General features: G+C 40.0%; 1 protein-coding gene across 1 annotated transcript in view; it reads left to right on the top strand.

Annotated features, from left to right (window-relative positions):
* The first annotated feature begins 12,578 nt into the window (after positions 1 to 12,578).
* Positions 12,579 to 14,628, top strand: part of reck (reversion-inducing-cysteine-rich protein with kazal motifs) — a 49,400-nt gene continuing 47,350 nt past the window's right edge. Inside the window, exon 1 of the mRNA XM_026363033.1 lies at positions 12,579 to 12,746. Coding sequence (XP_026218818.1) covers positions 12,674 to 12,746 — 73 coding nt within the window. The 5' untranslated portion in view covers positions 12,579 to 12,673. The remainder of the gene's footprint in view (positions 12,747 to 14,628) is intronic.

Below are 14,628 nucleotides of genomic sequence, written 5' to 3'. Positions count from 1 at the left end.
TAATGTCAGCACCTTAATGTAAAAAAACAGGAATCCATCCAATATTACTGAGAGAGTTGAGTCAACAGAGACATGCATTACATTACACATAGTCCTAATCAGGGGCCATTCTAGACCCTTTTTAAAACAACCCTGTCTGTCATTCCAGCAACTATCAGAATTTATGAAAAATATAATTTTTACTTTTTAAAATAAAAAAATAAAAAATACCCAAGAAATGCAGGACATGTCAATTAAAAAAAAAAATCATGATTCTCTTAGGGATTCTTTGTATCCTCCCCTCCCTGAATTAGGGGGGCCAGTTCGGCAGATGGGTAAACAGTTTCCCAAATGAGAGACAGTTCAGGCTGTTTATTTGCCTCCCAAATAAAAACACTGTAAAACTGAAACATAAAAAAGAAAATATATATAAATCAACTATATCACAATTGACAGCACATTTAAATATCTACAGCAGTATGACATATTTACCATCCTAGTCAAATGACAATGAAAGTGTGCCATGATGTGCTAAAAACTAGCCTATTAGCTTAATGCCAATAAATAGTGGAATTCCCCATGAACATGCTGACGGAGATCAAGGTCAGTAGTGATATTATACAGTATTGAGGGCTAAGGGTGAAATCCTAGAACCGCCCCAGGTCTTGATACCATGGGCAGAATGGTGATGTAGGGAAGTGGTAGGATAGAGCACATGGAGTGAGTGAGAGAGCGTGCATTCAGCTCACCAGGGTAATGTCTAGAGAGGTTCCAGTGCATGTATGAAAACAGCTTATGTCAGTACTGTGATTGACTGGAGACCTGACCAGCAGTAAACATAGTGAACGTAAGCAGTATAGATAGTGGATGCCTGTGTTGATGATGCAGTTACTGCAAATGGTTTAGAAATGTGCCCTGTGCAGATGTAGAAGAGGAAGACCACAGTTTTAATCCAGAAATAGTCCACAGTCTCCACAAAAGTTGGGTTGAACATGATTCCTTACATCTGTAATAATCCATACGTTCATACTCACGCTTTCCAACTCTACTTCTACAGCAGCAGACAGGAGAAAGCAGGAGAAAATGAACGCAATGGTTATATTATAAAACATTAGCTCCTCTATGTAAACACTGTACTGTATGTTGACTGTATGTGAAGCCCCCTCAGGCCAATGTGCCAATCACCAACAAGGAGCCCTGCACTAGCACAATGCAGAGTTGTAAAAAAACCTGAGCAGCAAACATGATTTTTCACAAGAAGCATGGAGCAGGCTTTAGTATTATTGGTCAGGGACATAGACAGTAAAGTTTTAGCAAATACTGAGTTATTAAATGATTCTGGGCTACCTCCAACCTTATTCCTTATTCAATTCAATAAAGCAAGCTTCTCTCTGTAAATAGTAAGAAAGCAGTGGACGGCCAAATTCACAGTGTCAGGATGAATGAAGGCCATGTGTTTACATATGTGCTGCCCACATTGCTGTTTTGAAGTACTGCACGCACATATAAAGAGGTATTTATTGAGCATGCATACCACACACACACATTAGCAGATGTGGGCCTCAGAACATTTAATCCTTCTACACGATGTTGAGTATTCACTGTTCCCTGATGCCTCTGGTCCGCTGGTAACACACCCTGGAATAAATGTTTACATCACCGCAGCAAGATTAGACATTAAAACCACAGGAAGCCAACACAAACAACACCTTTGATAGCAAATGAAGTACCCTGAAAATGATTTGACTTATTTGTTTTACGTATCAATGTGTAGAGTACCAGTTTGAAATGTTCATGAATGCCCAGATTTATTGGGAAATTAAGAAGAACAATAGGTTAGAGGAAAACTGACGACTGTCGTTCAGTTTTTTCTTTTTGCTACTTCCCAGGCCTGATGAAAATATATCTGCCTTTTGTGTAACAAACACCCAACTTATGTAAACGTGGAAGGTGGCTCTAAACAGTTCATAGTTCCATCGTGGTTCACAAAGGCCGTGGTCAGCATGAATTTATTTCAGTAACAATAGATTCTTCAATCAATCGTGACTTCAAAACCAGGGCTTTGTTGATCAAAAGTTTGGAAAACTCAGGCTTATATTGTAATTTAGATTGTAAATTAAATCCCCGCTCTCTAGGGGAATACAGTCTCTTCAGAAAGCTCTCCATTTTTGGGATATAGTTGTCTGATTCATTTAATTTGATTAGCTTCATAAGTTAATCCGACAGTACTTTACACAGAACTAAAGACACGTACAAAGGATAGAAACAAGCGAGTAGGAACATAGCAACTGGAGCCAGGTCTTATTTGTGTTTTGCTCTGGGATCAGCTAAATGTCGACTGACGAGGCACACAAAGAGGGTAAGCACTCTGTGTTTCTGTTCTCAGTTAATATACAATGTGGTTTGAATTTTTACATGGTTTTCATGAGCCTGTGGTGTTTTTAACCCTGCCTGGTAGAATGAAAGTATGAAACACAAAAAATGGAGACAAAAAAAAAACAGTCCGAATATAATATTAATTATCAACAGGACTCTTTGAAGCCTAGTAACAGTACAAATTGTGAGACAGTATGAATATTTTGGCAGTGATTTGTGAAAATGCCATCGCCATGCATCCTTGTTACCCTAACACATTGAGATTAGGTGTGAGATCACCTACACTGATGTCATAGCAGGTGTTTCGTTGATGGGAAACACCTGCTGTGACATCATTGATTGGCATATTGCCAGCAGTGGAGCATGCTGGGATTCCAACTTATAGCAGCAGGGCTCTGTCTTTTGTGTTTCAGTTGTGATCCAAGTGAAACGTCCACTTGGGGCCTGAGGAACTTTGTTTGGGAGATATAAGATGTTCTGTAGCGCCTTAGTAACTTGGTCATGCTTGTGCAGAAAAGAAGCTACAGTGGTAGATTCACTGAATTGTATGTAGCTAGTTTCTTTGCTTGCTGAATTCTGATGCAGTTATCTAAAGATGTTTAGATGTCAAGTTTTAGATGGCAGTTCCTCTAATAAGCACTAGATGCCATCTCCATGGGAAGTCTAACTCCTTTTTCGTTTTCACTATGTAGTTTAAACTCTAAGATGTAGTTTAGAGTTTAAACTACATCTATGTTAATCAAGTTATGACTTTGTCATGGAGGAAAAAGCCAATCAAACTTTTTTTTTTTTAGCTATGCAGACAAAGAAGTCCACTCTACCTTTAAGAGTGACACGCCACACTACTGCCACCATCTGTTTGGCCACTGATATAATTGTGTTTCTACAAAGCTCAGATTTCCCTGTACACACTACATTGCCAAGGCAGCGTTCTCAGATTTACACACACTGGAGGCCAGTTTGTAAAAGCTCAGTTCAAGGGGAGAACAATTACAATTTAGTCCAGATGGTGCACCACAGCAGAGAGAAAAAGATCAACTTAAGGGTTATACCCAGTTTGTAAACATTATCTCTCTTTTTTTTTCCCTGCACCATTTGAGATCATTATTAATTGATCAATAAACAAGGCATTTAGGACAAAAATAACATATGTGCAGCTGCCATATCAAATTATTTAGAAAGAATAGATCACAATTTGAATTTATTCTGGTGTCAGATGAAATGAAACTCAGTCACAGAGTTTTGGCTCATTCACTGACATCCTGTAACTACAAAGTACCGGGGCTATGTTATGGTTTTGTGGGCAGGTTTTACCTGTGTGTGTAGTCTTTTTTCACTAAATGGCATTTCTGAGCATATATGGTTCACGGGTGGCCTCAAGGTGAATTTCAACCTCCTCCCTCCTCAGCGGCCTTAATGTTGTTCAGCACCAACAATATCTGCAAAGAACCTTGTACACATAGTCATCTTACTAACATATAATCAATATAGTATATTAAAAACATAAACCTAGCTTTGTGAGACCTCTTTAGTCCTCATTTGTGTAAAATAAAAACAGCCAGACAAGGCGCTGTCAGCCGACAGTCCCAGCTCTACAGTGGGCCACAGGTGGCTCATGTTATTTTTCCTTCATTCTACTTTCAGTGGCATTGTGAGTCATGGCTTATCTCAACCATGTCAAACCGAGTGCCTGGAAACGAAGCAAACAGCTCAATAGTGAAGGGAGATTTCCTGGGTAACAATAGCAAACCATATGTTTCTGTTTCCCATCCATCATGGCTGACACCAAAACACTGGCAGAGCCTGCTCTCTTTTTCTCTGCTTTTTCTCTCTCTGACACACACAAACACCTTTCATTGCACATGACACATGCAGTATCTCTGTTGAAAAGGTAGTTGATGGGGCTTCCTTCACTTTAACTGAAACAAGCCTTCACTAGTCAGCATATGGGGCAGCACTGAAGTGTCTTAAGCCATTACAATAGAGGGTGTTCAGTTGATGAACAGAATGTCTAAAGGCAGTACTGGACAGAAGCTCTTTGGAAAATTGGTGCTTAAAATACAGATATAGTCATATGTGCTGTAAGAAACCATACTATCTGGTTTGTGGATATGTTTGTGAAACATTTCAGAAAGCAAAAGTATGGGAACATGTGACCGACAGATGTCAAAACACACTTATCAGACTGAAAACGTGGAACTTGGACTGACCAAGTCAATGATCTTAATCCAACTGAACATGCATGTCACCTGCTGGAGATGAAGCTTAGTAATGCTATGAGACAAAGGCTTGATGTAGTTATTCTAAATCTTATCAATAAAATTGTGCAGATATTGATTTTCTCCTTATTGAACTATAAACTAGTTTCATCCATTAAGCCTGACTGAATAGGGGTCAGGTTGGTGTGTATGTGTGTGCGTATGCATGTGTTGTGTATGTATTCGATTGTTGTAGCTGGTATCAGTCCCCGTTCTGACCCCACAACACAGGCCCCCTTACAGCAGTGTGTCTGTGGGGCTTGTAGATCAACCTGGAACACAGCAGACATGAGACTCTGATACTGTGAATGGAATTTATTGTTTGTTGTTATATGAGTGAGCTATGTGTGGAAGACACACACTGCTTTTGCTTTTGAGTTTGAACTTAACTCTATTACTTCCATCTTTGTTCTTCATGTAAAACTCTTACTGCTGAAATCATTTTCTAAATACTGGCGTAGGGAAGTTTCATAATCACGCTAACAGTTTTAACTGAAAGGGTTCTGATAAAGTCCATACATTTGAGTATGTTTACAGTCCACATTGTGCAGATTTGTGGATAGTTTAGTGATTTAGTGACAGTGAGGTTATTGTATTGTACAGTAAGTGCTTTGTGTCGGCACAGCAGGTGTGCGCAACACAGTCTGCCATCATCCAGCCATGCACTGTGTTGGGCAATCAAATACATGCAAGTGCAATTGCAATGCAATATAATTTCGCACTTGCAAGCAATTTAAGGTCTGATTATAATGGAGGTTATTATTCATTTTACATTAATTACATTACATTTCAGAGGAGAATCACTGAGTTCCAATTCTGTTATTTTGATCTTTTCTAACATAAACGCAGAACTCATATACAAATTTATTCTAAGGATTTCTACTGTTATGGTGTGTGAGTATATGTTAATGACTTGAATTTCTGCTGCCCACTTACAGTGTAGCTCGGTGTACCTGCAGAGCAGCTGCACCATACCAAATGCCTTTCAAAGTTTATGTATAAAAGGACTTGAATGTAGACAACCAGGCAGGCAGACAGCTATAGAATTTCAGGTGCCTTTAGTAAAGTCAAAACAACCTTGCTTATAAGCCCAAGCAAACAAACCAGGCAAAGACGACAGGAAGAAAAATCTAAAGACAGGTAAAGGTCAGAACTAAGGTTCCAGGCCAAACAAAATTCATGAAATGTGGCAGAGATGCTCAAGGGAGTGACAAGAAGGCTGAGTCCAATAATTCTGGACAGAAGATCCAGACAGGGTCAAGTAAAGAACAAACAGGTATAAACAGCTTAAGATATAGCACGGTTAGACCACAAAGAAACAAAAGTAGTATGTAACAATACAGCAGAGGGCTCGTAAAACAGGGTTGATATCCATACAGTATCCCACAATTGAAAGAAATGGAGCAATGATGTGTACAAAGGTAGGGCAGGTCAGTGAGTAATGAGGAATGGCAGGCAACTGTGCAAATGGCTAGAACCGAGTGACACACCTCCACCACTGTAGATTTTCCTCCACCTGCTCTCACCACAAATCACAATGTCATCTGCAAATCAAAGTCCATTGAGATTCATACTACATCCCCTCCCGTCCACTGCGCTCAACCGGGGAACGACGTCTGGTGGTACCAGCACCACACAGTCGACACCAAGGAAAACTGTTCAGCTCAGTGATCCCACGATGGTGGAATGAGCTGCCTATCTCTGCACGCTCAGCCACCTCACTTGCAATGCAAAAAATAAAAAAATTAAAAAAACCTTTCTGCTCTTTTGCTCTCACATCTCTTGAAACAGAAACACTATTTGATAGCACTTTGCTTTAATGTGGTTTCTCCTTGACTTAGGTTTTGTTTGCTTGCCTTGTTCCTCACTTGTATAAAAGCGTCTGCTAAATGACTAAATGTAAATATAAATGTAAATGAGATTCCTGTCCAACCACATCTGTCAACCTGTCCATCACCACATCAAACAAGATGGGGCTCAGAGCTGCCACCTCCACCTTGAACTTCTCTGTCACTCCTACAGCACATCTCACCTCTGTCTTACATTCTCTTACTGTATCATACATGTCCTGCACTACTCTAACATACTTCTCTGCCACTCCAGAATTCCTCATACTCTACCACAGTTCCCCTCTCTGCACCTTGTGAAACGCTTTATCTACATCTACAAAGACACAGTGAAACTCCCTTTGCCCATCTGTGTCCTTCTCCACCAGCATCCTCAGAGCAAATCCTGCATCTGTTGTACTCTTTCTAGGCATGATACCATGTTGCTTCTCACTAATGCTCACCTCTTTCCTTAACCTAGCTTCTACTACTCTTTCCAACCACTTCATTGTATGTCTCATCAGCTTTTTTCCTTGCATCCTCTCTCTCTCCATCTTGTAAACAGCCTAGTCAGAAACTCTACTGCCACCTCTCCTAGACACTTCCATACCTCAATGTAGGTTTGTCATCATGACTTACTGCCTTTCCACTCAAGAACACCTTCATCCTCTTCAATGCCCTCCTCACTTAACTTTTACTAATCTTTTCTACTTCACCTCTTCTACTCTTGGTTCTTTTTAATTTTCCTCATTCATCAGCTATTCAAAGTACTCCTCCATCGTCCCATCACCCTCCTGGCACCTGTCAATACATGTCCATCCCATCCCTATCTTTAATCACCCTAACCTGCTCCACATTCTTCCATTCCCTATCTCTTTCCCTCACCAACCTGTACAATACAACCTCTCCCTCCTTACTGTCCAACCTAGCTTACAAGTCCTCATATATTTGTTTGGCTTTAGCCACCTCTATCTTCACCTTACACTGCACCTCCCTGTACTCCTGTCTGCTCTCTTCAGTCCTCTCAGTGTTCCACTTCTTCTAACCTCTTTCACTGTAGACACACCTGGACTTCCTCATTCCACCACCAAGTCTCCATCACTCCTTGTTCTCTGAGGACTCACCAAGTACCCTCCTACGTGTCTCCCTGATCACATTAGCTTTAATTATCCAGTCATCTGAAAACACCTCCTGACCACCCAGAGCCTTTCTCACCTCCTCCATGAAAACTACACATCATTCTTCCACCACTTCTTCCTCTGCTCTGCCTTAGTCCTCTTCACCACCAGAGTCATTTTACAGGATGTACTTCTTCCTCCTCCCTTATATGTTACCCCAAGTTTCTGCCTATTTTGGAAGTAAGTATTAACTACAGCCATTTCCATCCTTTTTGTCAAGGTCTACCACCATCTGTCCTTCTTCATTTCTGTCCTGAAGACCAAACCTGCCCACTACAATCTCATCACCTCTGTTCTCTTCACCAATATGTCCATTGAAATCTCCACCTGACACAATCTTCTGCATTTATCCAGACTTAGGACTGACACAAGATGACACTGGATTGTGCTCCTTAGTGGTTGTATTATGATGGCAGAAGTTATTAATCAATTTTACATGTCACAAATTTCAAACCACAGGCCTTAGATGATCTCAACATGAGCTGTTTGTAACCAAATTCTAAAATATAGAAGGCATTTACTATTTTTGTTTTGCACACGATAAAGATACAAATGCTGCTTGTCGCATGTTGTGTTCTGTTTGAACCACAGTAAGAGTTCTTATTGTTATTTGCCACTACACCTGTCTACATTTAAATAAAAGTGTTCTAAACCCCCCCCCATCACACACACAGACACACACAAACGCACACACACAAACACATGCCCTTACAGTCCTGTAAAAACTGAAATTAAACAACATCTGGTTAGCGGCGACAACGACAGACCTAATAGAAAACAACAACATTGAATACATCATGCTGTCTAACTACATCTGCCATGACAATGAAGCTTTATACTGAAGCTGGGGCCCAGTTGGCCAGTCGGGTAAGGATGGAGCCTCTGGCCTCAGGGTCTGTACTGCAAACAAGAGACTCTGTCTTCAACTCGCATTTTATTTACAAGAATAAATTTGCTGGTTCTGATGGTCTGTCAGCTGCTGATGCAGGCATATGTGTGTGCTTACATTGTTTCTTTGAATTTTTTTAGTAATTTTGACTGAGAAATCATTGAGATATTGACAAATAGAAATATCATTCAAATTCATATACAGTATAATGGACCCATCAAAGGATTGCACACCACTGCAAAGGAGCAGAATTTAAATCTACGAAGCAAATATGTTCTGGTTAAAATGGTGTGGTGGTATAGCATCAACAGGAAAATTCCTTTTTTTCAAAACTCATGCCAAACCTCCAAAAATGTTGTGGTAGAACAATGAGAAGGGTGCAGCCATCTTAGATGAGCCATGTCCTCCCCCACCCAACCTTAAACCAATCGCGTATTGGTAGCTTTCCATTTGAAAATCATTCCTCTGGCTAGATACCAGCAGAGGGCTGTGGACTTGGGAAAGGGTTGCACATATTGTCGGGGTTGCACACATAGTGAAGTCACCTCTAAATCAACACGCAGCTGTCACAGTCGATATCAGGGCTCTTTATGCATGACCTGAAGATGGAAACAAGAGCCACTAGATCTTTGTAACATTTAGAACCCAAAGGATTTTATAATGTAATCGCAAATACTTGTGGATTATCTCATGCAGCTAGGATTGCAAAGTTGGATAAAGATCTCCGTCAGCAGAGTTCATGAATGATCCCAATGGTCCCAATTGGACTGAATAGTCTGCTATCACAGGGAGAGGCCAGATGCAATGAATCATGTGAAAGGGAATAACTGTGCACACTAACATTAACTCTCTATGTTAAACTTTACTACACAGGAAACACTTTTTATTGCTTCCCTATGTTCAAATCTAGCATTCTAGATGTTCTGTAGTTCTGCAGACATCCGGTCTACATACAGTTCACCAGCACCACCTATGACAGTAGGTGAGTAGCCATGACCCAGAGCAGATTTTATACATATTTCTAGTCAGTTTTCTTCGGATATAGCCACACAATTATAACCACCATAGTGTATTGGCATACAGATACACTGGATATCCGGTGTAGACCTCAATAAGAGACTTTAAATTGTAAGTTTAGAACCATTTTACTCCCTTCACTTGACAACAGCTTAGTATCTATTGTCTAACTTTGATTGTGGCAGGGGAAGATGGGTGGCGCAGGCCCTCTAAAATAAGAATCATAGCTGTTTATTATTGTTATCACCTCATATGAAAATACATATACTTTCGTTTTTGGAATCTCTTGGTCAGATGATTATGATATGATTTATAATAATATAAAGTTTAGTATTATAAGTATTTTTTATACATAACAAACATGCATTTCCCTTCTCAAAGCTGCACTCTTTTCAAAACTCACAGTCTCCTTCACTGCCTTTATAAGCACATTGCTTTGTTTCTTTGCAAATTTACACACTTGCTGTGTTCTTACACAAACCAAAAAATCATTTACAGTGCTACTAGAAGTGAAAAAAGTGACCACTGGAATACTGTAGAAGACTATTCCACATCTTTTCCTGACTGATTTTATTCAAATTGTAGTTACATGAGCCAGAAGGAAAAAAATGCAAGTACATAAATATACAATTTTGGAACAGGGAAAGTCCACACCTGAAATTCCTGTACAATTAAATTACCGTCTGTGGTGAAATGACTTAATCCGTGTTCTTTAAAGAATGTGTGATGCATTATAATGTTAGTATTAAAAGTAATGGGATCACAACATCTAATAATGTAATACAATATGCTGGTCCATTACCCACTGTATGGGTATAAAACAAGTAACACTCATTATAATGTCATGTCACATTTTCTCACTTACTGTGTGCGTGAGAGTGTGTGTGGCAAAGCCTTGTCTATCCCAGTGGACCTCTGTACATGTGTATGAATACATGATTCATTCCCCCCCTCTCTATTGCCAGCGGTCCCTCTCTCTGTGGCCCCCTTACTGTTCATGCCTGTCAGCAGCATGATGTAGCCACATGGGGCCAAAGTGCTGACTCCAGCCCATGACATCCTCCTCCCTCACCACCTTTGACCCATTACAAAAGAGGGTGTCTCCCTGGACAGAGATTTCCCTGCTGTTTGGCGGCTGTGCCGCACAAAAAGCCGCCTGGCCCTGTTGACACGGGTATTAAGAGGGACAATGAGGGGACAGACTGGGAGGCCCCCTGGAAAAAACACTTCCTGTCACTGGATGTGTATATTGGAAAATCAATATCTGTCTTATTGATATTGGTATTTGAGAATGAATCTTATGTTGTCTGGTTTATTTGGTATATTTACAGTGTTGTAGGCACATATCTTAAAGCTACAAAATCCAACCTAAGCTAGCACTTAGGAATTTCCACACCGCTCCTCCTCACCCACCTTCTTCCTTCTCTGCTCTGCTACGCTCTGCCATGCCCTACACAGTGCTTCAGAAGTCATTGTTATGAAATTACAATAAATGAGAATTCTGCAAAATGTACTAATAAAACAGAAATAACTGAAACTCAGTGATTGGTTAGAAGGCTGAGCCTTACTCAAAATGTTTAAAAGTGAATATCAGCCTTAGATAGTGCAGCTTTAATAGTCAGAGTCACACAATGGTGCAAGTTAAATCAAGATAGAATCCCATCTATGATGGACTGTTTTCATTTAATAAAAACTACTTGAACTCCTTTAACTCCTTGTAAGTTCCTTACAAGTCCTACTAATTGCTTTGCTATTGCTATCATTATAGCAATACCTTGCCTAATACATTTTGGAGGAAAGGTAGTTGCAGCATAGATTATGTTCTCTGGTAAAGTTATTCCAGTTCACAGATTACCACATTCTTATATAACTTGCAGGGTCCAATCTTTGTGTGGTTATACCCAGACTACAAAGACACTTGGTTAGAGAAAAATTGTGGCTTTGGTAAGATCTTTGCTTTTTGTCTGAGCTCTTCCTTTAGCCAAACCAAGTGCTTTGAGTTGCCAAAGCAGAACCATGAAAACATTAATCATGCTTCAGCTGCTGCAAAGCTGACAAAGAAAAACAAATATGCTTCGATTGATGTCTTGTACACATTGAGTATGATTGTTGTGCAACTTCATAGACGTGTTCATTAAAAACATTTACAGAAATGTATTATGTACTGTATTAAACTTACTTCTGAACACATTTGCCTCACAGTTAGTTACTTTAGTTTTAAGCAGTGACACTACTATATGGCTTTATTACATGCTGAGTGTCATGTCCTTTGTGCTGGACATTCATGGCGTTTTAGCAACCGGAGGGAGATGACATCCTACACAGACAGATGTATGAGCTGATTGCAGATTTTAGACTCATTATATTATTATATCTGTTTTGATGTTGTGTACCAGTGTGATAGACAACATCATGTCAGTTTCCAGTTTCATAAGTGGAAAAAGATCATACATGATTTTACTTTAGAGTTGTGGAAGAGGTAGCTACTCATAGCTTTTATTTCATTGAAAAGTAATAATATCACACCGCAAAATACAGGGAAAAGTCCTGGAGTCAAAATGTTACTTTAGTAAAAGTGCAAAAGGATTAGTTGTTATGCAGAATGTGTCCTACTAATTTTCCGAACAATGCACATCCTACAGCCTAATATTGGATTCTAATTATTGGTCCATTAGCGTACATTACATCAACAAAATAAAGAAGGGACCAGAAGGTATTATCCCAACCTCTACTTATATGTGTAACATATTTGTTAATTAGAGATTTTATTATGAATTAGAGTCTGAGAAGTAACTAGTTATCATAGCCCAACTGTTATAGCCTATATATGCAATGAAACTGGATCTGTACACTATATAGTGGAAATACTCAAGTAGAAGGAGGAGTAGCCTACATCATAACTATATTTCTGTAAATTAGCCTACTTACTTTGCACAAATGACAATAACTTTGAACTTTGAACTGTACAATGAATGACTTTTGATACTTTGAAGACCGTTCTGCGCATGTCAAACACGGCCCGTACAACCGGGGGGTAAACCGGGGGATGGAGAGAGAGAGAGGGAGTTAACAGGAGACCCATGGAGCACGTCGCAGCACTAGAGTTTCCAATGTCTTCTCGTCCACGATGCACTTTAGGATTTCAATAAGATGCGTGTGTGTTTCCAGATAATCAGTTTCCTCTTCGCCGTCAACTTTTACTGCCAGCCACTCCGAGCTCAGGGTGAGTATCTGATTTCATCTCCTCAACTCAAGTCATATTGACGTCTGTGTCTGACTCCGTGCATTGACCAGCCCAGTGACAATTAGTCAAAACATTGTATAAGTCAAGCATTAAGCCAGAGCACTTCTTTGCGCTGAAGGTCCTGACCGACTTGTTGATCCAGTGACAGTTGGCGTCCTGTTCGGCCGATAGATTTCGCTCTTGTGTTTTGAGACTCTTACGCCAAACTCCATTCAGAAGTTTTCCAATGTGACACTTCCCTGCTCATTTATGAACTTGCACACTTCGTAAACGAGATGTAAGTCATACTCTGAATAATAAAACTCCTCTGGTAAATTCGGATAAAGGAATGACCCGACAGTCTGCACTTTTTCAATAAAATCTATACGTTTTACCTAGTTTGGAGCGCTAGCTACCACCTATCACTGAGTGTCTAGATGGGTTACGACTGTGGGAATAACAGGAAAGAACAACAGTAAAAGTTGGACTTTGTCATATTCAGCGTATTTTTGCACGCCGAATTGAAGACTATATCCTTGACATTCAAAAAAGGTTTGAGTGGTGATTTTTGGTGTGTACGTTTGTCGAAAAGCAGCGATAAATTGACGCAACACAGTAATGACACGAAGGTTAGCATGACGCTCCATCCGTCTCGGAGAACGCAACATATGAGGTTAGCATTTGTGTGGCGTTTTCTGACAAGAACAAGTTTTAAGGACAACTTTGGCGAACTCAGTATAAAGTTTGCTTTTTGCTTCATAAACTTTTAATGTGTAAGCAGGTTATAATAGCTTGAAAGAGTCTGTAGAACCACTCTCCTGAGAAATAGCCGGGCATAGGAAGGAAACGGCTGAAATAGCGGATTTGGAAAAAAAAGGGACCGTTACCGCGAAGGCAAACGTCATTAACAATTTAACACATTTACGCCTCTCTTTTATTGAAAAATGCACATTGCGTCTATAAGATGTTCTTATAGCAATTAGTATGGTCTAATCTTGAATTCGGCATCCATCCTATGCTCTGGAAAGTATAGTATAGTGTACGTTTCATTCTCTCCATATAGTTAATTGTCTACCATACACCTTAGTAAACACTGGCAAGCTGCGCGCAGAAAGTTATTTAATTGTAACCAGGTACTGGTAGGTGGATTGTGGACGTGCCATGTGTGGGTCTTATTCTCCTAAACCCATTACACCAGCTTTCTTGTATTAGAAAAGAAAGGAAACAATCATATCAAAATGTCTGCTTTTTATAACTGAGTCTGGTTAAAAGACAATATAAGATCATATAAAAGACAAGCCTGTGTGAAAGCGAAATCGAGTGTGTTTGTCTTTCAGGGTGCTAATTAATTCAGTGGGACTTGTTCAAGCAGTTATACAAACACCTTGGTGTGTGTTGGTGCTGTAGAGCAACTGGCCTTGAATTTGCTTTTCACTTGTTAATTGTCTGAGTCAACAGGGAGCAGCCACTTTGTACTTTGTTGCTACATTTTTAGGCCATTTGGCACAGTGTTTTCTCATCAGCCTTCCAGCAGTTGTCAACCTTTTCTATTATTTTGGTCACTGTAGATGTAGCCTCCCTTAATGCCTGGGCTAACCGGACTCCATGAGCAGGGTTATAAATTGGTCTAGCATGCTCATGGGTAGGTCTTTGATGTTTAGTCCACATGGGTGCAGGATGTGGATTTGCTTTGGCTAAATATCACTGGCACATCTGCCTGGAACATGAAAGAAACACAGCTCTCAGATCCTCATTTGGGGTGCACATTGTCTCCCAAAGGCTTGTGACAGTAGTAACAGCCTCAGAAAAAAAAGGTTGTAGGTGTGATGAATGGCACCATGTGGAAAAGAAATCCATAGGGTTCTTCTCCAACTTCTCCCCC

This window comes from Anabas testudineus, chromosome 2 (genome assembly GCF_900324465.2).
Source record: "Anabas testudineus chromosome 2, fAnaTes1.2, whole genome shotgun sequence".
NCBI lineage: Eukaryota > Metazoa > Chordata > Actinopteri > Anabantiformes > Anabantidae > Anabas > Anabas testudineus.
The sequence above is the reverse complement of the archived record's forward strand: the minus strand, read 5'-3'. Positions and strand labels throughout refer to the sequence as shown.